At 36.7% G+C, this 27942-nt stretch overlaps 2 protein-coding genes across 6 annotated transcripts in view; one reads left to right on the top strand and one right to left on the bottom strand.

The window, feature by feature from the left end:
- LOC106070195 (serine/threonine-protein kinase PRP4 homolog) overlaps window positions 1–3384 on the bottom strand; it is a 31260-nt gene extending 27876 nt beyond the window's left edge. The window contains exon 1 of the mRNA XM_056035685.1: window positions 3154–3384. The gene's annotated coding sequence lies outside the window, so the exon portion shown is untranslated. The remainder of the gene's footprint in view (window positions 1–3153) is intronic.
- Window positions 2920–27942, top strand: part of LOC106052019 (hepatocyte nuclear factor 4-gamma-like) — a 75290-nt gene continuing 50267 nt past the window's right edge. Inside the window, exon 1 of one of the 5 annotated variants that reach the window (XM_056035699.1) lies at window positions 2920–3099. In XM_056035699.1, coding sequence (XP_055891674.1) covers window positions 3075–3099 — 25 coding nt within the window. In that variant the 5' untranslated portion in view covers window positions 2920–3074. Of the gene's footprint in view, window positions 3100–18087; window positions 18906–24177; window positions 24574–27942 lie in introns of those variants that run through there. The other 4 variants (XM_056035698.1, XM_056035695.1, XM_056035690.1 and 1 more) reach the window with 4 other exon arrangements.

Below are 27942 nucleotides of genomic sequence, written 5' to 3'. Positions count from 1 at the left end.
ATGGCAGCGAACCCGGGACCATCGAGACGACAGAACGACAGTCCAACCGGCGCCTTCGACGGTCCGGTTCCACGACAATTCGCTCACTGACATTTCGTTCACCGACAAATCGTTCACGACTTTTCGTTCACGCGACTATTCGTTCACCAGACATTTCGTTCACCAGACAATTCGTTCACGCGACATATCGCTCACGGACTATTCGCTCACAGACAACTTGTTCACCGACAACTTGTTCACCGACAGTTGGTTCACGACAAATCGTTCACGCGACAAATCGTTCACGCGACTATTCGTTCACGGCACGGACAAATTGTTCACAGACAAATCGTTCACTGGATAGTAACATAGCGTTAATTTTATATATTTTCGTTGCGTGTTTAATTTATTTAGCCTACATTAAAACTTTTGTAGCTATTATTTCCAAATGCAAAAAATTTCTAGAGATCAGGTCAAATCCGAGATTATTAAATTTCGTTGTTGTTGTTGTTGTTAATATTTTGTTAATGAGGACAGTATGTGATAAAAATTATACTTAAAATAAAAAAATAAAAAAGAGATCTTACAAGCTAGCTGAAAAATGTAAACGGGCCCCTCACTTTACTATAGGTAACATTTTTACTTTCACCTTTAATATACCTTTACACCCCCCTCTTTTTTTTTTTTCATCTACCTGGAATCTACCCATTCATCTGGATACTCTAGTTAACACCTAGTGGAGTGCTAGACAGACTAGCTCCTCTGGAAGTAATAAAACTTTATCGGACATTGCCTATACACATGTTCAATCTGTTAACATTGAAAATATCTACTAGACACTATAGTATAGTACTTTCCATCAAGTTTAAAAGAAGTTTTATTTTATTTTAGTTAACTTGTTTCTATATGTGACCACCCATTGGTAGACTAATTTGATTGCTTGGACTTCAATAACAAATTTATTGAAACAATTTTATTTTGTTGTATTGCGATAAATTATAATTTTTTGATAGGGAACCAAAATATTTCCTTGTGTTGTACATGTAATTAGTTGTTTTTTTTTTCTGAGATGTCTTAATTGATAAGTATTAACCTTAGATCTGTATCTAGTACGTGACGTTCAGAGTTGAACAGTGAAACCATATATTGTACCAAATCTAGTACCATTGTTAAAAAGCTAAATTATCTCTCTGAGCTAGTCAGGAAAACCAGCGACTTGGCAGAATGCATGACGCGTAGGACGTAATCATCTTCTTTTTGAAGAAACGTCTGTAGGCCTATTATATAAGATAAGATTTGTTTTTGTTATAAAGATATCAATAAAATTGGTATGTTAATTAAACATCTGGACCGCTATTAAGAAGATAAGCAAATATGGGTAGGTCGAACAAGACTACATGATGGACATGAGTGTCAAAGAAGGCCTACAAGTTGAAAGTAAAAATGTTACCTAGAGTAAAGTGAGGACCCATTTAAATGTTTCAGCTTGCTTGTAAGATCTCTTTTTTCTTTTCAGTATAATTTTTTATCACATACTGTCCTCGTTAACAAAATATTAACAACAAACAAACGATCTCTAGCAATTTTTTGTTTTTGGAAATATCCAGTGAACGATTTGTCTGTGAACAATTTGTCTGTGAACGAATTGATAGTGAACGATTTGTCGCGTGGACGATTTGTCGTGAACCAACTGTCGGTGAACAAGTTGTCGGTGAACAAGTTGTCTGTGAGCGAATAGTCCGTGAGCGAATAGTCGCGTGAACGAAATGTCTGGTGAACGAAATGTCTGGTGAATGAATAGTCGCGTGAACGAAAAGTCGTGAACGATTTGTCGGTGAACGAAATGTCAGTGAACGAATTGTCGTGTCCCCCATCCCTACATAGGCATCCAAAGCAAAGCTTCGCGAATATTAAATAAATCTCATACTGAGGAGTCAAACTACGCCGTGGCATTGCCCCACGCTCCATCATATGGGCAGTGGACATATTGACAGTACTTCACAATGGCACTAAGGGCCAATCCCTTCAGTTGGGTCTAAGTCCATCCTGTCTGACTGATGTTTGCTTTAGTCTCTAGGTCTTACTCTTGACCTGGAGGTTCCAGTCCAGAATCTGCTTTGCAATATTTTCTTTTATACCAAGAGGCCCGAACTAGACACTGGCCCCAAAACACCCCAATAGATAGAAAACTATTTGGAGAGCTCCCTGATTTGGAAGCCACTGCGCATTTCATCTTATATATTGGTCTAGTCAGCTGAAAGCCCCAACGTAAAAATGAGAACGAGGAAGAAGAAGCTCATGTCATGTCGAATGTCACATTGCTGGGGCCGCCCAGTGGGGCCCCTATAGAGGTGAAGCCTCCAGGGCCCCAAAGCCCTTGCTACAGCACTGGCTCCCACTCAGTAAAATAACATACATATTAGACACATTCCTCTTCACCTAGATTTTCATCAGAATCACTTAAACAACCTAAAACCAAAGTAGATTTATATTTTAATTTGCGCGCTCCTGTCCACTATCTATGGACTGAATGTCAAGGCCGTAAAGCCGCCCTCTCTGTAAGTCTAAAAATACGAAATACAGAAACCTACATCTAAAGGATTATAATTAGGCACGCATTGAGTTGTTTTAGTTTCTTACGACGTAAAACATGAAAGATAGATGCATATCATTGTAGGCCTAAATCAAGACAGGCAGCTTAACTATAGGCCTACGTGGCTGAATTATTAAATCTATTGCCAACAAAAATGCAGAACAAATTATTCAAGTAAAATAACTCACAAGTAAAAAAAAAATATATCAGAAACAGACATAGATCTTTGGATCTAAAATCTAAAAAAAAAAAAAAAAAAAAAGACCTAGAATCTATATGAAAGCCAACAAGGACATGCACGCATTCTTTTACAGCTGATCATGTAAACAATAGAGACTGTGACCTCATGCTTCTCGTCACGTGACTATAAGAGCCCCGCCTATACATGACCTGTATAGTGTACGAAGATATCAACCTGTGCATATATTTTTATTTCTGAGAGGTAGTTTTCTACAAGATATCATTCAACAAAGTCAAAGTGAACCGAAAACTGAGCCCTACAATGACCGACAGCTCTTCAGGAGAAGGTAAGCTTAACTTAAGTCCAAAGTCCAAATAATACTGCATAAACAAGTACATACGTAACAATGAGACTCAAAATGTCCGACAACCAACGAAGATCTTCTGGTAACCCAATTAAAATATAACATTTGGTATCCTTGCAGCTATTTATTCAATTGTAATAAGAAGATGACACTGGGCAAAAAATAATTTTTAAATTAAGCTCGACTAAAAATAACACTTATAAAGTGTCCATCCACACAATGAGGCACAGTAAAAGAATTGCATTTCTTATAGTAAAATAATTTAATAAATACTCCCCAACACAAACAACATTAGGCTGAAAACGAAAGGTCAAGGGTTATGGCATAACCTATTTACATAGTCAATTTACTTACAAATTTGGAGGTCTTTCGCTTACTGTGTAAGAAAAAAAGTCTTAGACTCTTACATAATTTTAACTTGTACTATTCAATTTAAATACAACTATATATTTAAAAAGTAGATCTAATTTAATAGTTTTTCGCTCCCAATTAGATCTATATCTATCTATTCTAATGACGTATTCGAATTCAGGCCTTATATAAGAATATCTACTGACACGATTAGAGGTCTATGAATATACTTAGTCTCTGGATTATAGTCAATTTCTATTTTTAAAATTGACATTCGGTAATAGAGGTTAGGCCAGTGGTTTACGGTTGGGTCGTCCCATTCGCAGTTAAACTGATACTCTTGATCTTAATCCAGATCTAGTAGATACCTGTTTAAAAATAAATAAAAATCTGCGAATTGAGTTAACTGCAGCGTGCATTTAGATTAGCATAATGTATCTATGTAAATATTAGCAAAATAATCAGTAATTGATAACAATTAATTAAGATACCAATAATAATATTGTAAGTGGTATTACTTTAAGACAATTGCAGCGTAAATATGGTAACATTTTAGATGTTTGCAATAGAAATGGAAGTAATTAAGATATTTTTTTGGTATTGTTCCAGTTAATAACTTTATTTCCAGTATTTTATGACTTTTATTAATTTTCACAATTTTCCAATTACTCTGCCTCTGTGAACCCGTCCCATATAATGCTCTTTGATCTTGGGTTTGGGGGTGGGACTGGGGGCAGTGTGTGTGTATCTTATCTTATAAATTACAGACGTTTCTTCAAAAGAGAATATATATATATTATTGTACGCCCTACGCGTATGAATGTGTATTCTAGACGTGCATGGTTATTGGAGACATAATCAGTCAATCTATTTCAAGCTACAATGATACCAGGGAGGAAGGAGCACTTGTACGAATTTGACCTGGATTATTGAATAAGAAATGTGCCTTTGTTTTCACAAAGCTTATATCAACTCACTCTGGTAAAAGTTTGTACACGTTATTTCTCCCAAATTTTCGAATCGATCTGAAATTTTGCACGATTTTTTCTTTTACCTGACAAAACAGGAATCATTTTTTAAAAAATTAGTTAATTAACTATTGGTAATCATTATTTTGATTGGTACAAGGGAAAGAAATTGTACTTGACTGATGTGGTGGTATTAGCTGAATTTGTCCCCTTTTATACTTTGTAGTGAGAAATAGGTCGCCGCTTTCTAGAGTTTGAATTCATAGGTTTTTCAACTTTTTTTTTATATTATTCATGCATTTAAAATACGATCATGGAAACATTCACACAGATGATCCTTTTTTTTTCCTCTGCATCTTTCCCAACTGGTCAAGACAAGTGATAAGATCATAGAGTATTGAGAAAGCTAAAGCATGAAATTGCGTTGAACAAAAACAATTTATAATTATTTTTTTTTTCGTATCGCACAAATTTATTGTAGTCCTTCTAGATCAGTGTTTCCCAAATTTTTTCCTTAACGGAACACTTCTCACATTCAGAGTATTTGGCGTAACACTTTGCTTATTTTTTTGTAAAGAGATTAATGCACTTGATGGTCAACTAGTTAATTATCCCATTAGTTCGTGTAACGCCTATTCAGGCCTTGCGGAACACTAGGGTTCTGCGGAACACAGTTTGGGAAACACTGGTCTAGATCTATTACAAACTGATCCTAATTGATACAACTACGCTTAATATAAGCTTTGTTTTTTAAAAGTATTTTTTAAAAAAATATTTACTTGTATCTTTGAAAATATTTTATTAGTTTAAGCATAGACTTTTAAGTTTTTGTATTTGTAAACATAGTGCGAATTTATGTTGAGCCGGTTTTCGTAAGCTCCATAATTTTAATTTACCAAGTTCCCGGTAATTCCCCCTCCCCTCTTCCATAGCAAGTTTCTTATTTGAGCTGTATTGTTCTGCCTACTTAGTCTATCCACAATGAAACACATTGATACGACATTCTTTCCTATTATAAAACTATCCTCCTACATGTCCCCCCCCCCCGGGGGGAGTCACTTAATCATGTGACCATTACTAGTCTATATATGTCAAGTGATAGGAATGCGTCAAAGTCATATGCTCACCAAGATTCTTTATAATAGTTCTAGATAGACCGGGAGGAGGGGGGGGATGTATTACGGAAAGGGGAGGCAAACGAGGGAGAGATAGAAAGGTAATGTTGAAACCAGTATTCCAATCAGTAGCTTATTATATTGTGTGCAGTTGCGTAGCTAGGTGGGTGAGACTTTATTTTGTGCAGTGGCGTAGCTAGGTGGTTGAGACTATATTTTGTGCAGTGGCGTAGCTAGGTGGGTGAGACGGTTGCGTTCCAGACTGGGTGACACGAAAGTGGCATAAAAATCGAATTTTGCGAAAGCAGACAAATAATATATTTAAAAAAAGAAGAATTGAGAGTAGCCAGATATATGAAAATGTTTCTCCACGGAATTTTGTGATAGCTCGCTTCAAATTTGTTAATTTTTTTTTCTGTTAAAACGCCCTGCTGGTTTGATTTTAAAGAAGTTTTCTTAAAAAAACAACAACAACACAACACTTGTGGCACTTTTAGCTAACGTATGGGATAAGGTTTAAGCGCCTCAAACTTGTTCACCACTTTGTCACTAGTTACAGGGCCGGCTTTGGATACTCGAAGGCCCCAGGCGTTGTGAATTTGAAGGCCCTAAATTAAATTTAAGAAAAATTAAAAAGAAATAGCAAAGAAATAGAATTACGCAATTTATTTAAAAAAAACTGCCTTGTTTCTACATCTAGATCACACACAAAAAACAACGAAGTTCATATATCTCAATTTCCGTACCAGAGACAAGAGTTAGACTATAAAACATAAAAAAATGTTTGTAAAATGTTTTACATGTTTCGAATGTACCTTCAGAGCTGAAGATAATTAATTCCTAGTCCAAACCTCCCGCAGGACTATGGGGGATGGGAGCGGGCAGGGTTTGAACCCGGGACCATCGATAAATCGGAACGACAGTCCAGCGCGCACAACCGCACGACCAGGCAGCCATCCATAGAGTCCTAGTGCTCTACTATATTGTAATAACTTAAGTGAGGCAACTCAACGAGACATAGACGTTTATTTACATAGAGACATGACAAACACAAAGGGCATCTGCCTTGAGTACAGCATCTCCATATTGGCTCTTTCCTTGGGCGGAAATCGTTAGTCTCCTAATGTCAACATCCGACTTGTCTGGTCACTGATAGTGCGCACCTTCTTTCTGCACTATCTTGGATGGCGGTGCGCATGGCAAAGTCATAACAATATGTTTGAGATGCGATCCCAGTTTCACATTTTTTAGTCCAGTGCGAGGCCCCCCCACCAAGAGGAGGTGGCTGCCTAGTTTGCCTATACCTAAGGCTGGCCCTGCGAGCTAAATATCTGAAGGTAAATCTTGTGATTGACTTCTATTGTGATGGGTAGGGTCGATTTCTCGTGCTAACTGCACAGCTGGACACCAAACCTAGCAAAGTCTCTGATTATGGGGTACTGCAAGAAGCGTCGCAGAGGTTAGTGTCACCTCTCCCCCCCCTCTACCCAAGATGTGTCATTCTTCCCTCCCCCTCCAATCCCTCCTGGGAGACCTTTAAGTACATTCATCATTTGCGCTGGTATTTGCGTCGAACGCTTTTGTTTAAATAATCACATAATGCTACTTTAATGATAGAATACGATATTGTAAAGTGAAAGTAGGTGGGAATTCCCCACTTATCCCAGTACCGGCGAAGACACTTTAAATCTGAGGTTATGAACTTAACTGAGACATTTTTTGTGTGTGTATTTGCGCAGACCGTGTGTTTGCTCTTGAGTTATAAAGATGACAAATCGGATATGTCACTGTGCTTCAGTTTTTTTTTTCTTTTCATTTCATTGTAAAGTGATGTATCGGCGACTCACATCGTCGAGGCTTGGTGCTAAGTATGACGCTTGGTGCTATGTATCAGGCTTGGTGCTAAGTATGTCGCTTGGTGCTATGTATCAGGCTTGGTGCTAAGAGGGAAGCATGGAGTTAAGTGAGGCTGGAGTTAAATGAGGCTCCGGTTAAGTATGAAACTTGGAACTAAGAATGATGCTGGGAATTAGTAAAAAGACTTGGGGCTAGGTATGAGGATTGACGCAAAGTAAGAGACTTGAGTCTAAGGCAGGGGTCTCAAACACGCGGTCCCATGCGGCCCGCGAAACTATTTTGTGCGGCTCTCGGCCACGTCCGCGAATTTAAAAAAATTAGATCAAATTTACAATGACCTCATATACGGACGGTGCACCAGAGAAGATTCGTGTTGTTGGATTAATGGTAGAGAAACGGAATGAGCTCAGCTTTGCGGGATATTTTGTAGCCATACACTGCATTCTGCACCAAGAAGAACTCTGTGGCAAAAGTCTCCAAATGAAGAACGTGATGGATGTTGTCGTGAAGACGGTGAAATTCATACGTGCACGGGGTCTCAACCACAGACAGTTTGTGTCATTTCTAGCTGATTTAGAAACGGAATACGGAGAGTTGCTGTATCATACGGAAGTCAGATGGTTGAGTCGTGGAAACGTGCTGCAGTGATTTTTTGAACTGAGACGGGAAATAGCATTGTTCATGGCAATGAAAGACAGAGACATACCTCAGCGCAGTGACCAAAGGTTTTTTTTCGGATCTTGCTTTTCTTACTGACATCACGCAACATCCCATTGCACTCAATTCACAACTACAGGGCACAAAGCAGCTGATTACCGTTTGACCGCATCAAATCATTCAGATACAAGCTGACTTTGTGGGCCACTTAGCTGGCAGATGGAAACCTGGCTCATTTCTCTTTTTTTACAAAGCATAACGGTTGAACTACAGCGCCAGAAATACTACGTAGACATCCTTTCCAGACTACTGGAAGATTTTGAACACCGCATTCAGCAATTCACTGCTCTCGAACCACAGTTTTTCCTTGTTGCCACTCCGTTCGCAGTTGACGTGAAAAACGTTCCAGAGGAAGTCCTAATGGAACTACTGGACCTGCAGTGTGACACTGTTCTGAAGCAAAAATACGCTGATGTTGGCGTTCCAGATTTCTACCAGTTTCTTCCCAGATAGAAGTTTCCAAAATTATTCTGCGCAGCTGCTAGAATTCTAGCGATGTTTGGGAGTACGTACGTTTGTGAACAGTTTTTCTCCAGAATGAAGATCAACAAAACAGCATTACGATCAAGACTGACTTTTTTTTTTTGGAACTACAGTTTCTGCTTTTTTATTAGCGACAAAGTCAACGTCAACTTATTTTAGTAAACTAAACTGCCTGTGCATGTAATAAACTACACTAAATGTAAATAATAATTATAAAAACTTTATTTTAGCATGTAACTGCAGTGACAGTAGTGTTCGTTAAATTTAATGAAAAAGCATTCTCTTTTCGAGGTGCGGCACGCTGACTTGTTGTTACTTTCCACTGCGGCCCACATGCTGAAATGAGTTTGAGACCCCTGTTCTAAGACCTGCAGCTAAGTATGATCCTTGGGTCTAAGGCCTGCAGCTAAGTATGAGCCTTCGGTCTAAGACCTGCAGCTAAGTGTGAGCCTTGGTTCTAAGGCCTGCAGCTAAGTATGAGCCTTGGGGCTGAGAATTGCAGGTAATTAGGATTTTTTTAGCTGTTCATTTACACTCCCTACCCCCCACCCCACCCCGCATTTTTTTGTAGGAGAAAACCAACAAGAACAGATATTGAATCAAGTTAAATATAATTTGAATATAAGAATAATTAGGTCTTGTTATGTCAGCTGTAACAACACTTGTGCCAGATGTAACAACATGCACGATGTTACGATGTGTTGTTATGCCGGGGATTTTACTTGAATTCAATAGTTAACAAAAATGACGATCTAGAATGACAATTGACGATTCTTTGATAAAACAAACTCTGGAACTTTATTAAATACAACGTAAGTACAGTTTATGTACAAATTACAAATCAATGAGCATGGAACATATTACAAAGGCTTTAGATCAAAGCTCCTAGAAACGTGACTGACTACAAAGGCATTATTTTATCGACTGACTTTACTTTCTTACTACCGCCAATTCTCTGGCGCTAACTCTTTTCAAAAATGTCTTTGTTTAAATTCAAATCAACCAATAGATTTCAAACATACTAATTACGTCCCTTGGGTAAATCCTGACGTGTTGAAAAGTGTCTAAATTTGAGGATTAAATCCCGAGACTCATGTCGAGGGCTTATATTTCTTTACAAATGAGAAATGTACACATAATTCTATAATGTGATCTGTGACATATTACCCCCCTCTCCATTTAGCATTTGTATGGTAATAGAAATGCGTATAATACACAAAAAATTGTTATGATACTACAACTCATTTGGTTAGTACTAATGTGGAAATGTGTACATGGAAAAATATATTGCATATGAACAATTGACATAGAAAAAATAATTGTGATAGTACATGACAATCTTCTGAATAATAATACTCAATGTGATATAAATCTCAACATGTGTGAAGCAATGAAAAATTCCAATTGTCTGTCATGTATCTGTACTATTATAATAGGATATATGCAATAATATTCGACCTGAAATAAAATACCTGAAATAAAATGCACATGATTTAAAAATTACAATGTCTGATGCATGTCATATGCAAAGATGCTGAAACATAATAAACAAAGTATCTTGAATGAGTGACTTTCCTCAGTGGGTTGCTTGGTGCTGAAATAAATACAACATCTGATATAGAACTCCTGTGGAAAAAATGAGTAGACAAATTAATTGATTAAGTACAACTGAATACTGTTCTTCCTTGACGAGTATGAATGATAATGGATCAAGTGGCACTAAATATGCTATAGTACATATGTAGAGTAGAAATGTAAAGTTCGGAACCCTTCTGAATTGCCGACATGGATGTGCATGTGCGTTTTCTAAACTTGAAGAAAAGGTCTTTCAGTTTATGAAGCTGTTGTCTCCATGTCATAATGATCTCACAGATAATGTCTGATTGAACCGCGTTTGAGTTTGGTGAAAATAAGAACTGTCCGAAACCAAAACTCAATTTTCTGGTTGATGAACTTTGACGCTGTAGAACAATGGTAGCAGAATGCTTTGCATTGGAATGTTCAATAGAGCAATGACTGAACATGTCTGAGTTCAATCGGTCAATACAGCAATGTTGAAGAAGTTCATTTGTTCCTTTCTGAAGAAAAGTTGCCCTTTGAGTGGACGGATGAAACTTGGTGTTGTCAATGTTGTTGCTCTCTGAGTTGCTTTCAAATTGCAGTACTGGAAATGTCTCAGAAACACTGGTAAAGAAATCTGCATGGTCTGTAAACACTTTAGTGTCTTTCACTGTTTGTAGTGTTATGTCATCCAGAGTGATGACCTTTGGAATGTCAATTTGATTTGCTGCTGCTATGTCATCCAGAGTGATGACCTTGGGAATGTCAATGTTACTTGATGTCGGTAATGAAACATCTATCTCAGGAATGGGTGTTGATGATGTTTCTTCTTCCTCAGGAATAGTTGCTAAGCTTGTAAAATTATCAACTTCTGCTTTGATGTCTTCATTATCTGTTTCATGGTAATGTTCAAACATATGAACATGAAATACTTTGGTAACCTTGTTGACATTGATTTCATAAAGCAGGTTGGAAATCTTTCTGGTGATGGTAAATGGACCTTGCCATTTGTAGAATAGCTTGTTACTCCAATCTGGTAACAGTAAATTGATTTGATCTCCTTGAGCAAAATATCTTGATTTCATGTGTTCATGTAATATTATTTGACTTTCAATGTTCTTGGTTGTAATGGCTTCTTGAGTTGACTCACATTCTTTCAAATGAGGAATACTAGTATGAGTTGTAGAGTCAGATTGAATAGTTTCACTTTTGTCTGGTATAGCCAAAGTTGATTGAATATAAGTATCTGCTTCTGGTTCATGAGACTTGTCTTGATGGACTTCAGTTTGACCAGTTAGATTTCTTGTATCATTGCTGGAGACTCTGGGCATGTCGTCTTGTTCTTCAAAGTTCAACAATGGACATTCGGGAATTGGAGGTGGACTTATGACCGGTAGGGATGGGCTTGATGTAACTGGGGGTGTCCATGTTGAATGTTCTTGATTGTTGATGGCTACTGGACTAGTAACTGGTTCTGTTGCATTCTGCATAACTTGAGTAACTGAGGTAGCCATGTAATTATTTTGGCTAACTTGTTCAGGTGCCAAATGTTCTTGTTGTCTGGACATGGATCTTGTCATTACTGCCAAACATTTTTGACCTTGCTCTATGGCATTTGTACATTCAGCAAGTTCTTGAGGAGTGCATTCTTTAACTCCTTCTATGTTTCCAATGATTAGGTCCACTGGTAGATTGGGTGTTACTAATGCTTTTGTTTGACCACTGAAGAATGGTGTAGTAACATAAATGATGGCTTCAGGTAACTTGCTGACAGTTCCGTTGAATGCAGTGACTTGGACGTGGTTGCCTGTGAAACGGTTTGCGTGTACGAAGCGTTCATGTACTAATGTGGACGTGCTTCCGGTGTCACGAAGAACTTCCACCTTCTTGTCTCCTACAAAGCCTGGATAAAATTTGAGACCATTGGACTTAGCAATGACTGTCATAGTTGAATGCTCATTGTAATAGCTTCTGTTATATGAGCTTCTGTTTGGCATATATTGTGGTCTGGAGTCCTGTGAATGACTTCTGTAGCGAGGTTTGTTGTTATCTGGTTTATTATTTCCAGGTGTTTTGTTGAGATTGTATTGCTCTCTATTGCTGTATCTTTGAGTTGGTGATGTGGGTCTATCAAAATTTTGATTTTTGGAGACTGCCAGTTTTTTCCAACATTCATGAGTTTGGTGACCCTTTTTATGGCAATACGAACATTCTGTGGTTCTGCTGCGGCATTGAGATGTGAAATGCCCTAGTTTATGACATTTGTTGCATTTGACTTTGTCATCTGACTTATATCTTGCATTTTTGTCTTGAGCAAAGCAGACAAAATTTTCTTCAACAGATGGTTTGACTGACTTGTTTGGATAGGCTGCTCTATATTGTCTGATGATCTTGGTTAATGTCTGTATATCAGTAGGATTTCTCTCTATAATGTAGGATTGAATATCTTCTGAGTGAGCATGGGTGATGTTGTCGATAATAATATGTTGACGAAGAGCTTGGTAACTTTCTTCTATTTTTGCCATGGATACCCATCTATCAAACCACATTGACATATTAGCTACAAAAATTTGAGGATCATCATTTTGCTGTGGCCTTTCATTATAGAATTTCTTTCTATAGTTGGCTGAAGTTGCTCCGTATTGGCGCAGTAGAGCTTCCTTGATATCAGAGTAAGTGCTGCGTTCATTGATGGACAGTTGTGAGCAAATGTTGACAGCTTTGCCAGTCAAAAGGGTGAGGAGTGAGCTCGACCAATGTGCTTCAGGTAGACCGGATGTTGTAGCTATTTCTTCAAATCTTATGAGATACGAGTCCATATTGTCAATGTTTTCGTTGAAAGCCGATATTTTGTTCATTAATCTGTATTTGTCAAACATACTTGAGTGACCTTGAATTGGAATGCTTTCTTTATTTTCTTTATTTTGCCTTTCGAATTCCATTTTTTCTTTTTCATGTTGCCTTTGTTTTTCGGCGTCTTGCAATTTTTTTTCTTCTAATTGCATGCGTTTTTCAGATTCCTGCCTTTGTTTTTCGGCGTCTTGCAATTTTTTTTCTTCTAATTGCATGCGTTTTTCAGAATCTTGCCTTTGTTTTTCAGCTTCTTGCCTTTGTTTTTCAGATTCTTGCCTTTGTTTTTCAGCTTCTTGCTCTTGATATTCTTTCTCTTCTTGTTTCTCTGCCCACTGGTCTGGCTTTGGCATTTGCTTTTCTTTGGCTAATTCTATCAATTCGAAGAGTCGTTGTGTTCTGGAACTGGAGGCCATATTTAATTTCTTTGTTAGTTTCTTGTATTGGAGCTAAATGTACAATATCTGGATTTTGGCTTTATCTCAGATATAATAATAATATAGATCTAGTGACAAAGTTTTTGAAGCCTCAATTTGCTAATAAATTCTAGACAGTAGACTTGTAGTTACTGGAGTCGTATGATTGAATATATAGATCTATTGAGCCGATGTACTTTTTACTGGTTTAACAGTTGGTTAAATCTGGTCTTCTGTTTACTTTGTGCTGCACAAATGATTATTTACTGGTCTTCTTTATAATGCCAGTTATTTGCTTTACTGGTCTTCTTTATAATGCCAGTTATTTGCTTTACTGGTCTTTTATATTGCCAGTTATTTGCTTTACTGGTCTTTTTTATTGCCAGTTATTTGCTTTACTGGTCTTTTATATTGCCAGTTATTATGTATATTGGTCTTACTCCTTTTGCCAATTACATATAATAATAGATTTCGTGAGTTAGACGTAACTCTAACGAAAATCTTTATAAATGATTTATCGATAACCAACTGACCTGTTAAACACAGAAATTCTGTCCTCCGTTAAATAAGAATGAAGTTCCTTTGAAGAGTTTAGAAATTGGTCCTAGATCTTGAATAAATTTCGTTAAAAGTTGTCCATGAACTTTTATTAGTCGGAGAGTGCCAATGTAACAACACTTGTGCCAGATGTAACAACATGCACGATGTTACGATGTGTTGTTATGCCGGGGATTTTACTTGAATTCAATAGTTAACAAAAATGACGATCTAGAATGACAATTGACGATTCTTTGATAAAACAAACTCTGGAACTTTATTAAATACAACGTAAGTACAGTTTATGTACAAATTACAAATCAATGAGCATGGAACATATTACAAAGGCTTTAGATCAAAGCTCCTAGAAACGTGACTGACTACAAAGGCATTATTTTATCGACTGACTTTACTTTCTTACTACCGCCAATTCTCTGGCGCTAACTCTTTTCAAAAATGTCTTTGTTTAAATTCAAATCAACCAATAGATTTCAAACATACTAATTACGTCCCTTGGGTAAATCCTGACGTGTTGAAAAGTGTCTAAATTTGAGGATTAAATCCCGAGACTCATGTCGAGGGCTTATATTTCTTTACAAATGAGAAATGTACACATAATTCTATAATGTGATCTGTGACATCAGCCTATCCTGTATCATGTTGGCTGATAGACTTGATATGGCGTGAATCTTTCTTCTCTGAATAAACAAAAAGTTTCCTTTTTATTTCTCAAATCATTGTTTACTTTCCACCTGTTTCAAGTAAATGATATTAACCTGTTTCAAGTAAATGACATTAAGCTGTTTCAAGTAAATGACATTAAGCTGTTTCAAGTCAATATCATTAAGCTGTTTCAAATCAATATCATCAAGCTGTTTCAAGTAAATGAAATCAAGCTGTTTCAAGTAAATGAAATCGAGCTGTTTCAAGTAAATGAAATCGAGCTGTTTCAAGTCAATGACATCAAGCTTTTTCAAGTAAATGACATCAAGCTGTTTCAAGTCAATGTCATTAAGCTATTTCAAGTCAATGTCATCGAGCTGTTTCAAGTAAATGAAATCAAGCTGTTTCAAGTAAATGTCATCAAGCTGTTTCAAGTCAATGTCATTAAGCTGTTTCAAGTCAATGACATCAAGCTGTTTCAAGTCAATGGCATCAAGCTGTTTCAAGTAAATGTAATTAAGCTGTTTCAAGTCAATGTCATTAAGCTGTTTCAAGTAAATGACATCGAGCTGTTTCAAGTAAATGTCATCAAGCTGTTTCAAGTCAATGTAATCAAAATGTTTCAAGAAAATGTCATCAAACTGTTTCAAGAAAATGTCATCAAGCTGTTTAAAGTCTTTTGAACTAGTGACATCATACTAGTTAAGTACTTTCTGAGCGGTGTATATCCGAAGATGACGTCATCCTCTTGGAGCACCGTGCAAAGAGAAGACAACTCGAACATTTTCATTCGCTTCATGAAGTTATGCTAATTTTTCCGGAAATGGGCGTCAGCATTGTGTATACATACGCATACATTTTGTTGTATATCATGTTTACATTTTAAAAAATATTTTATGAGAGGGGTCCTTAGTAATCGGAAAACGTAGGTTGGAAGTGGAGGACACTTATTTTTTTTTTTTTTTCTAAGTATAACATCAAAGAAGCACAATACAAATTTTCAAAAGTTAAAAAAAAAACAATAACTACTTTATTAAATACTACAAACATTAATGTGCCCAGGCAATACATGCCAATACTTTCTGAAAAATTGGACACTTTATTTCTTCCTATTCCCATTCTGGGATCAAGATGAAACTCTGCACATTCATTGTCTTTAAAAAAAATATGAAAAAATATCCATTTAATTTTATTTATTAGTGTTAAATAATTAATTTTGTTCGATATATGAAAAGGGAAACAAATCTTACAGTATTTATATACGCCGTGAATGTGCAGTTCTTTCCTTAATAGCAGCTCCTTTATATTTTTTAAAAGTATTTTTTAAATTTTGTCTTTTCGCTTTGTTACCGTGACATATATATTAAAAAAATAAAAGGTTTTGGGTTCGAGATTACATGAAAGAGCCGCTCTTGTGGATTCAGAAATGAAAAAGATTGTACTTGGTTGGCAAAAGAGGTTGATCTGATTTCGCAAAGGCCAATAGAATATATCAATTACAACTTATTAATTTGTTAGCTGTTGTTTATTGGTCACTCAGGCAACTCGAAGTGGATTTTAGCCAAATCTGTCAATGCGTAATGAAAGTATGTCATGGGATGGTAACCTTTTTGCAATATTATTTCATGGGTTGGTAACCATTTTTAAATATTATGTCATGGGATAGTAACCTTTTTCGCTAAATTATGTTATGGGCTGGTAATCATTTTGTAATATTATGTCATGGGTTGGTAACCTTTTTGTAAAATTGTGTCATGGGATGGTAACCTTTTCTGTGATATTATATCATGGGCTGTTTTGTTTGTTTTACATGTTTTCGGATGTTCCTTCAGAGTTGAAGATAGTTTACTTCCTAGTCCAAACCTCCCGCAGGACGACGGGGGATGGGAGCGGGCAGGGTTTGAACCCTTGACCGTCGATAAATCCGAACGACAGTCCAGCGCGCAAACCGCACGACCAGGCAGCCATCCAGGCTGGTAACCTTTTTGTGCATTATTATGTCAGGGGCTGGTAACTTTTTTTTATTCATTATAACATTATGGGCTAGTAACTTTTTTGTTCATTTTTATGTCAGGAGCTGTTACCTTTGCTGCAATATCATTTATTATTTAACTGCAATAAATCATACAATTATCCCATGATATTTTGTTTACGCATGTTTTTTTAGCGGCCCCCGAAAGGGGAAAAGACGCTATTAGTTTTGTGCGAAATGTCTGTCCGTCTGTCCGTCCGTCCCGTTTAGATCTCGTAAACTAGAAAAGATATTGAAAATCCGACATCACAATATTTTAGACCATTCAAAGTTCTGATGCAACGGCTACTTATTTGTTTCTGAAAGCTTAAAAATCTAACTTTTAAAATCAGTTATGCAAGCAGTTTTTTTAAAGAGAAAAAGCTAATTAGCATGCATTATAAGTTAGACCTAATTTAAAACGAATAGTAATTTTGTAAAATTCATTTTCCTAAATTTTTTTTTTAAATTGCGGAAATTTGTATTATATTGTTTTGAGGATTCGAATAAGAGATTGAGCCTTTTCATAACAATTAGATGAATTATAAGACCAGGGGAGTCGCGGTGGCTGAGCGGTAAAGCTCTTGGCTTCTGAACCGGGGGTCCTGGGTTCGAATCCTGGTGAAGACTGGGATTTTCAACTTTGGAATCTTTGGGAGCCTCTGAGTCCACTCAGCTCTAATGGGTACCTGACATTAGTTGGGGAAAAGTAAAGGCGGTTGGTCGTTGTGCTGGCTACATGACACCCTCGTTAACCGTAGGCCACAAAAACAGATGAACTTAACATCATCTGCCACAAGGTCTAAAAGGGGAACTAGTTAGGCCAGGTTCACATCTAAATTTACATTCACTTTCACCTATTCTTTGATCCGCGGGACCGTTGGGGCACTACACAAGATCTGTTAACCTTCTTTCTCCATTCTTATCTCTCATTTGTCTTTCAAATAATTTCATTTGGATGTTCCTTCTGAAAATATTGAAGCCTGCCTGGGTGGACCACTTCGGGGGCCGATTTTGAGTTTGTGTTTCCACACAAACTGTCTTTTGTAACCTTGTTTTTTGTTTTTTTTTGGTCATGAAAAAAAAAATCCTGCAAACCGCGCGTGCCTTGTCGACCAATATATTCATTGAAACTATTTCGCATCCTTCAAAAACATGGTTCAACTTTAATACACTATTCGTTATTTGTCTACAGATACATTTTTTTTTTTTTAAATGCAAAAGACTCCACTAGACAGTGCACTTGGTGGACTTGTGGGTAACGGAAGTGACCTCTCACTTCTGCCGGTCCGGTGTATGTGTGTATATTACGTGTACATGGCGTAGGAGGTTTTGGGCGGGGAGGAGGGGCGCTCAGTTTATATTGACGTACACTGCCTTCATACAGTGAGTCATAGTCAAAACCGCTTAGAACTTTTTTCTCTGTGTGGCCTCGTTTAAATAAAGTGTTAGAAATGGTGTCACGAGCAGAATTTCCGACACCACGTCCTAAAAAAATATGATGTGACGTGGATAGTTATGAAAGCTATTTTGTCTGAAGTGAGTAGTTTTTCTACTGTCGTCTGTCAACAAGGAGAATAGAGTGGTCTCCCTTTGTGCTCACTATACCACCAGTGTCTGCTCTTTCGGTTGGCACAGCTGGTTTCCTATTGCCGCCATTTTTTTTAAAGCAGTGCTTTTTTTAAAAGAAAAGTTGAAAACAGTTTTTATTTCAAAAAGTTCTTGTTGTTCTGGAATTCGACGCATGTCTTAGAAATTGATTGTAATGTGAACTTTGTCTCAGCATTTCTGGATTACAAGTTTGGTTGTTTTCAGCTGCTGAATTCGTTTGCACCAATTTTCGACGCCACTTTACAATTTTGGCCAAAGATCTTGGCATTTATTATAGCTTCAGTGAAAAGTGAATACACAATTTAAAAGTGAATATAACGTATTGAACTACTGTTATAAATGTAACTTGTCATATCGGAAAAAGTATTATTATCACAGAGAGAAGCATTTAATACGGAATATAGTCAGACAACAAAGTACACATGCTAAGATTTAACACAGTTTCAGTTGTCTGTTGAATCTAGTCGTCTGACTCAGTTCGAGACAGTCTGCTTCGATCCAGGTCCGATCAGAAACATTTGAGTCGTTCGTTCTCAGATTGAAGTTTTTTGTTTCTAGTGTGCTATGCCTGTAATGATGAGGTCAACATTAGAGAGTGACCAGTCTCTGTGTTGTCCAGAACTCAAGAGTTACTACTATCCTTACAGGGGTAAGTACAAGACACTTTGACCTCATCTTGTAATGTAAAGGCATGGCTCAGAGGCGGTCTTTGGGAGGGGGGGGGTTGGTAGTGTGTCGATTGATCCCGGCCCCGTGTCTTAGGGGGGGGGGGGTATCGCGAAAAAGAGAATCTTTTGTCACCTTCAGCCATTGTACATATGTACACATATTCGTAATCCTAATAGAACACTCGAAGGCGGGGTGGCTGAGCGGTAAAACTGGGGATTCCGGGTTAAATTTTCGATATCTTTGGGCGCCTCCACGCAGCGCTAATGGGTATCTGACATTAGTTGGGCAAAAGTAAATGTGGTTGGTCACATGACATCGTCGTTAACCATGGGCCACAAAAAACAGATGACTTTTACATCATCTGCCCTATAGACCGCAAGGTCTGAAACGGGGAACGTTACTTTACTTTATTAGAGCGCTCGCCCAGGGCCCCTCGCACGTCTTCACCTCTGCACGACTTTATAATGTCATCCAGCGAATCTATGTGTAAATGTAACCTTTGGTTTTAATGCTTCCCCCCCCCCTCACACACCGCTTGTGGTCAAATGGTCAAGAATTTGGAGTCTGGACCGAGGATTCTATAACTCGATTCTTTACTAAAGATTTCTTTTTAAGGATTTATTTAAGTAAGTACAGGTATCTAACATTAGTTGGAAAGTAAATGAGGTTGGTGGTTGTGCTGGCAACATGACACCCTCGTAAACTGTCGGCCATAAAAAACAGATGAGCTTTACATCATCTGCCCCTTGGATCGCTAGGTTTGCAAACGACACCTTTTTATTTTCCTGTTTTATTTGAAATGATACATTTCTCAGGGCACGCAAAGAACTCAAGAAAAAAACAACAACAAAAAAACTCTACTAGCTAGTAAGCTTTTGTTCTTGCATTTCAGATTATGACATAATTTTTTTAAAAATGGAAAACTGTCTAAACATCAAATCTCTCTACTGTAGAAATAGATCTATTGCTATAGAAAACGTAACGTATTTGTCTTTCGTCCCTCTAGTTGACATTTTCCAGCTATAGTTGACATTTTCTAGCAATCAGATCCCCCTCTAGTTGACATTTTCCAGCTATAGTTGACATTTTCTAGTAATCAGATCCCCCTCTAGTTGACATTTTCCAGCTATAGTTGACATTTTCTAGCAATCAGATCCCCCTATATAGTTGACATTTTCCAGCTATAGTTGACATTTTCTAGCAATCAGATCCCTCTCTAGTTGACATTTTCCAACTATAGTTGACATTTTCTAGCAATGAGATCCCCCTCTAGTTGACATTTTCCAGCTATAGTTGACATTTTCTAGCAATCAGATCCCCCTATAGTTGACATTTTCCAGCTATAGTTGACATTTTCTAGCAATCAGATCCCCCTCTAGTTGACATTTTCCAGCTATAGTTGACATTGACTAGCTATAGTTGACGTTTTCTAGCTATAGTTGACGTTTTCTAGCTATAGTTGACATTGGCTGGGTGTTTCCTCAGGCTTTTATATATATATATATAATCCCCGCATTTTAAAGAAGTTTTTGGTCTTGGCAATTTGCTCCAATACTGACGTAAAAGAACATCTGGGTGAGTCTGGGTCTAAATATTGTAACTGGAGTATTCAAGGGACAAGGTGGGGTTGAAAACAGCACACTATTTTTCTTTGGCACAGTCTGCAAAAGAGCTGAGAGCTAAGCAGCAATAAAGCTGGCTAGAAGAAGAAGTCTCATAATATTGCTAAAATACTGGTGATATTTTTTTTTGTTTCTCTTCTTTGGTGGCTCAACACGCACACACAGTAGTCACGCACGCACACATCCATACTGTATCTTATCTTATCTTAAAGATTACAGACATTAGCTCAAAAAAAATTACATCCTACGCATTTCATGTGCCAATCTAGTCATGCACGTTCACCAGTGACTTAAGCTCTGCTAAGTCTTTGGTTTTCCTGGCTGATTCAGGCAACCCATTCCATTCTCTAATGGCACTAGGGAAGAAGGAGCACTCGTACGAATTATGTCCTAGCCTATGAAATAAGAAATAGGCCTCTATCTTCGTGTCTTTCTGAGTATATACACATCAGAAACGCGCACTTACAATCAAGCAAGCGCGCGCACACACGTGAAATTTTAATTCAAATAGGTTTCAGACATACTTTGTCAACTTTTAAATTTTCATTTCATTCCAAAGAATTCAAATCTGACGCGGAGTAATCTCTAGTTACTGTAATAAGCTAGGAGATTGACATTGACAATTGATTTTGTTAGACGATTTAGAGAATTTCATCTATGGCGGGAAGATTTCTTTTAAATAAGCTAACTGTATAGGGTATATAGAAAAAAGGAAGCGTGGATTAACTGTGTATTTTGTGTGTGTGTGTGTGTACTTTTTTATATTTTTTAAAAATTGTTTTTAGGATCTGTGTATTCTTTAGACCTGCAAATCAAATCCACATATGCACTACTCTATTCTACTTTAACAATTTTTAAATTTTTTTTTTAATTGATTAAAATTTGATTTGCAAAATTGGGGTTCAATTTTTCCATTCTGGGATTGTTTAGTGATTAGTTAATCGTGAAAATTGCCAATGTAAGATAAATGTACTGCAACTGTGTTCATGCGTCAGTAATTATTTTTATAATGTCTGGGTTAGGGCTCAATGTTTCATATATGGTACTTTTGTTCAGGTCCAAAGATCAATGAGGAATGCAGTATTTCATATAGACACAAAACGCAAAAGTAATTAGAAGTCGTTTTAAGGGACAATACTCTACAAAAGTAAAATTTTAAGAACACCAAAGGTACATTAAGGTTATTGCCCCTTAATTTCACCTAATTTTTTTTTTTTTAGTTCCATTTTAAACATGATTTTCCTCAAAACCACTTTTTTAAAATATATAAATCTGGATCTTCCACTCAAAAAAAAAAAAACAGTAGCACTCCATTCAACCTACAAATTAGCATAGAGCTTACTAATTATTCTGTAAGACATCACGCGAGTGAAAACACGTTTTAATTATAGCCCACAATTACTGCGGGATACATCTTACTGAAACCGAGACAGGCTTGAAACTCATTGCAAAAGGACAATTCGTTTATTGTCATTTAATGTTTTTATATGCCATCTAAAGTAAAGTAATGTACCCTTCAGACCGTGCGGTATTTAGGTCAGACCTAATGTGCATACAAATGTATAAAAACACGTGTGTGGTTCTGAAAATTAGCCCCAATCGTCATTCTCTGCCGTGTCCTTGTCAATATGTGCAACAAATTTACAATCCGTTTAGTGTCGGCGTCTGGTGTGTGCAGTCATGCCTATCACGTCTTTATGTTATTTCAAGTATTTATGGAGTCTTGTTTTGAAGGTCTGTGCGTAGACTATTTAGTTCCTGATGCAGTTCTTGATAAGCATAAAAAAAAAAATACTTCCGTTGGTAAATTTTACTCTGCCTTAATATATATATAGATAGATAGATAGATAGATATTGATATATATATATAGATATATATATATACATATACATCAGATCATTTACTGACCGATGGGCCCCCTCTTCCCACGCTCTTACAAATTGTACTTCTGGTGTTAATTATCCTCGTAAATTATTAGACTTTAGCTTCGTAAAAGTATTCGACTTTAGCCTCGGAAAGTTTGCCTTAAATGATTTTAGCCTGGTAAATTTTGGACAGAGGCTGCTGTCCAATCGCTGCGATTGGTACTTAAAGTTATTTCACCTTTGTTTTGTAAACCCATTGTCTCGGTATTAAAGAAGCCAAGAATGAATGGTTATAGAAATGTACAAAGCTGAAATCAACCCACTCTGTTTTGGTGGAATCTTGTACACTTCATTTTTCCCACTTCCCATTCTCGGATCAAGTTGAAACTTTGCACAAGTATTTTTTTGTCGTTTGACAACACAGGAATCAATGATAAATAACCGATTAGTTAATAAATTAGTCGTAACTAATTAGTTTTTATATAGAAATACTAAGCTATTGAAAGATAAGCCTTGTGTAGAGAATTATGTCGTTAGCTAAACATTTTAAACATTATAATTTTTAAAAACTATAAAACCTTCTAATTTTATAAGTACTCGCATAGCTTAGTGGTTTACGCGTTTGTCTTCCATCATGGTGACCCCCCAGTTAGAATTCAAAGCAGCACGGAAACCTTCCCCCTGACACTCTCTACCAGCCTTCACTGGTCCAGAAAAGTGATTGGACCAAAGCGCGCGGAGCATTCTAAGCATGAAAATTGCGCTAAAGAAAAACAACAAAATATTTCAATCGCACCAAATGTTATTCTTGTTCGTTTGGATCTATTAGGCGCCGTTGCTGAATGGTCCCGGGTTCGAATCTTGGTGAAGATTGGGATTTTAAATTTTGGAATCTTTAGGGTGCCTCTGAGTCCACCCAGCTCTAATGGTTACCTGACATTTGTTGGGGAAAAGTTAAGATTGTTAGTGGTTGTGCTGGCAACATGACACTCTGTTTAACCGTGGGTCACAGAAACAGATGGCATTTACATCATCTGCCCAATAGCTCGTAAGGTCTGGTAGGGAAATTTACATACTTACCTAGTCTGGATCTATTAAAAATTAATTACATGTTTGATTCAAAAAGGTTGATGCAATTTCACTCAATATAAGCATGGCCGCATTCAGGGGAGTGCAGGCGCGGCTATTACCCCGGGGGACCCACATGAAGGGGGCCTCCACAAAAAGGATTTTAAGATACATCCGAATTTTGAAGAGTCATAAACTTTTTTTTAAACATATTTTGCATTATTACTGCTGACAATACTGTCCTGCTTTCAGCATGCTCGGAATATGCAAATGCAGCTCCGGATTTACGGCTGTAGGTCTACCATGGGCCTCACCTTCCCAAAAAAAAAATAAAAAAAAAACTCAAAAATATACTTTTAAAATACTAAAATATGCATATTGAAAAAAGAAATTTAGATTAAATTTAAAATTACTGTACTAGTGTTTATGCAAATCTGGCATGCTTTTTTATTGAAGTTTTATTATTCACAAGTGGAACTTAATCAAAGCTTTACAAAAAGTGTAGGGGCCTCCACACAAAATTGATCACTCCATTGTGAGCCTCCACATTTTTAAATCCTCTCTGAATATAAGCCTTTTTTTTTTTGTTTTATTTTTAGTTTTTGTTTTTCTCCATGTTTTGAGGTTCCAATGATGATATTTGCATTTTTTTCGTTTCCTAACGAATCGATGTGTTTTTCTTCTTTGTGTCCGTGTGTTGATCTCAGTGTGTGTGTGTGAGTGTGCCAGAGTATTGTTCTCCCTGGCTCTCCAGTGGTGAAGCCAGCAGATCTAGTCCGTGGAACGCAGTACGGTAAACCTTCGGGTCACTAACTGTACCGTGTTCTACTTTCTCAAATATATTTAGCTATAACTGTAACATGCACATTGTATTTATATGAAACGTCCAGATGGGGGAAAGAACTTAGAAGACGTTAAAATTGTGTAGAAAACATATGAACGTAACTCGAGAAATTGCTTGTGTGCTGTACTGGGTCTTATTTTCATGTTTTTCTAACGGACTTGGATCAATGTGTGTTATATAAAGTTCTATTCTTGGACGTGGTTACAATCCTTTCTTGGACAACTTCACTAATTGTTTTTTGTTAATTCGTATGTATACATTCACTACTTTAGTGAGCTCACACATATATCCAACAAGTTCCTTGTATTCTAGATTTGTATAATTTAAACAAAAAGGATTTTTTTATTTTACTTCAAGTGTATTCGCTAAGAGAAAAGAGAATCTAAATCGACCACCGGCGGACAAAGGTTATGTCTGCGTTGGGTGTGGCAAAATATGTAGGTCACAGCTGCTCATAAAGTGCCGAAATTCGGCCTTTATTTTATAGCAATTAGTGTTTAATAATGGGCCAGAATTAGTCTAAGGAGTTTATGACGCGGTCTCATTTACGCCTAATGTGGGCCGCCGTTGAGTTTGTGGGGAAACAGAAACTCTTTTTCTAATTTTATTATTGTAAAAAAAAAAATGGATTAAAATAATCCTAATTAGCATGTATCTCCAATCGCAGTACAATTTGTAGTGGTCAGTGCCGTGATCTATACAAGACAATCTTGACCAGTTTCGAAACAAATAATGCATTATTTTTATTTGTGTTAAATTAATAACTGTGTACTAAATGAGTATGTTATTTTTTGTCATTAGTCGATATTTGTGTTATAAGCCCGACGCTTTAACCAGCTTAGCTAACTAGCCATAACCACAAATGTTCAAACATAAATATATATATATATATATATATATATATATATATATATATATATATATATATATATATATATATATATATATATATATATATAATAGCTTTAGATCTATTAATGATATTTACATTATCCGAAACAAGAACAACAACAACGGCCGCCTGTTGTTTTACTTCTTTTCGCATAACGTAAAAATTAATTTTAATTAATTCATTAACTCTTTCTCTCCTACTTAACGATAATATCGTTGATTTTACCCCACTTGATTAAATTAATTTTCGGTTTTATAAACTCTAATTTGTGTTATATAAAAAGAGCATGCATTCTCATAAAAGTCTATACGAAAAGAAACGTTTTCTGATTACAAACAAAAATGTTATTGAAGTTTAATCATAGCAAGGTTGAATGTACAAATGTGAAGAATGAACACTTCTGACAGAAGGTGGAAAATAATTACGGAGATAAAGAGTTAAATAATCCAAGGCTCGGACTGAAATTTAAAATATAATGTTTTGTCACGCAGCACGATTCACAATTTTTTTTTTTTTTTTCACTTTTGACTGTGACGACATATAATATTGAATTGAAAAAAAAATCTTGTGTATGTAGCGGATGACAAATAGCTCTGATCTAACTCACTTTAAGGAGGCGCAGGGGCTGAGTGGTCGTTGTGCTGGCCACATGACACCCTAGTTAACCGTGGGCCAAAGAAACAGATGACCTTTACATAATCTGCCCTATAGATCACAAGGTCTGAAAGAGGAACTTTACTTTTTTTTTCTTTTAATTCTCTTTAAAATTGACAAATTAGATGAGAACTCCGCCACATTTTGTTTCTCATTATTGATGTCGCCAATTTGTGAAACTTTGAACGAAGCAATGAGACAAATTATAAAAGATATTTAAAACACTTTCAGGTTTGTCTTCTGTAGGATATTTTCTGAACAAAAACAGTTTCACTTCTGATCATTTTAATGCTTCTTCTTCTTTCTGATTTATTATGTTAGAGTCGGGGGGGGGGGGGTTCTCAACCTGTGGATCGCGACCCCTTTAAAAGTGCAATGACCATTTGCCAGGGGTCGCCTAAGATCGTCTGAAAATTGTTTTTTATTGTCGTTGTTGTTGGTTTTGTAATTTTGCATAAATTTATTTTACACTAAATAAAGCTTTTTGCTATGTTCAGCCTCCAACAATGGAATTAACATCATGGATATCAGTGATCTACATTTTGATAATGATTTTAATGATTTAATGACATTAGCTAAATCACATTTACCTAGGTCCGTGAACGAAAATTTATGGATGGGGGTCGCCACCTTGTGAAAAATTGACTTAGGAGGTCGCGGAGATAAAAAAAAAAGGTTGAGAACCGTTGTGTTAAGAGTGTCCAGGTGACTAGAACAATATACGAGATGAACTGCGCAGTGGTTTCCAAAAAACAGGCAGCTCTCCATAGAGTTTTCTTTCTATATGGGTTATTTGGGCCCAGTGTCTTGTTCGGGCCTCTTTATAAATAATGCAGTTTTGGACATGGTCAGCTTTCTCTGGTGACACTCAAGAAGGGCAGATTTCCCTAGTCATTTTCATGTGACGAAATGAGAACATATTGTGCATGCTATTCTTCCAAACATCCCCCTCTTCCCAAACATCCCCCGTCTTCCCAAACACCCCCTCTTCCCAAACATCCCCCTCTTCCCAAACATCCCCCTCTCTTCCCAAACACCCCCACCCCCATAAATACAACCTTAGACTTTTGCTTACTTTTTGAGTTGAACTCAAGCAGCCACTCGAGTCCTTTCTATCTTACTGCAAGGGTATTTTGTTTTCTCTCATTTGGAAGAAAGACATTCTAAACGGTAATTATCTACCCTTCATTGGCCAACCTGTTTGTGTCCCATTTTTCACTGGATGACACATCACGTTATCAAAAAAAACCGGTTCAAATCAGTTTGAAGTATTCTGTTAAAGAAAACTACTGCTTTCTGTTATCAGGTGGTGGATATATTTTTTTTCTTCACTTAGGTATTACTTAGGACCAAATCCTGTGCCAAGTAACCTTGAAGACATGCGAACTTGCCAACTTCTATTTCGACACAGACACTTGCAGTATCTAGGTTGTTGTTTTCTTTAGCATAAAAACTATCTAGTTGTCATCCTCTTTTAGCTTTATTTGAACGTGATATAGGTGTAATGCGTTCTATTGTTACAATTGAGTTTAAAATTGTGTTATATATATTTTGTGCGTGTAATTTATTGGTCAAGCATCCATCTTGGCCCACTCAATCTCACTCTGTTTCATAAGCTCCTTTAAGATAATAAAAAAAAAGGGGGGGGGAGTGGATAAGCCATCCTAAACATGTTCTGATTCTTCCACCTGATATTAGAGATACTCTTTTGTCTTTTTAGTAAGACAGTTGAATCTCTCAAATTACCATCCAAGCTTTTTTTGACAATTGAACCTAACTCTTTCTCTCCTAATCGACGATACCATCGTTGATTTTGACCTCATAAAATTAAAAACATGTTTAATGTTTTTAACCTTGACTTTGAATTGTATAAAGAGCATGCATTTCCCTTTAATTCTATACCAAATACATTTTCTGATAACAAACCACAAAGCTATTGAAGCCCAATCATAACAGGGTAGTGAAATAGTAATGAGCAAAATGAAGAATTCGTTCAAAACATGCAAAAATAATTACGGAGAGAAAGAGTTAAAAGCTTCTTGAAGGAGATGCTCGTTAGCCTTGGCTTGCT

The sequence above is a fragment of the Biomphalaria glabrata genome, chromosome 7 (assembly GCF_947242115.1).
Source record: "Biomphalaria glabrata chromosome 7, xgBioGlab47.1, whole genome shotgun sequence".
Classification (NCBI taxonomy): Eukaryota; Metazoa; Mollusca; class Gastropoda; family Planorbidae; genus Biomphalaria; species Biomphalaria glabrata.
The sequence above is the reverse complement of the archived record's forward strand: the minus strand, read 5'-3'. Positions and strand labels throughout refer to the sequence as shown.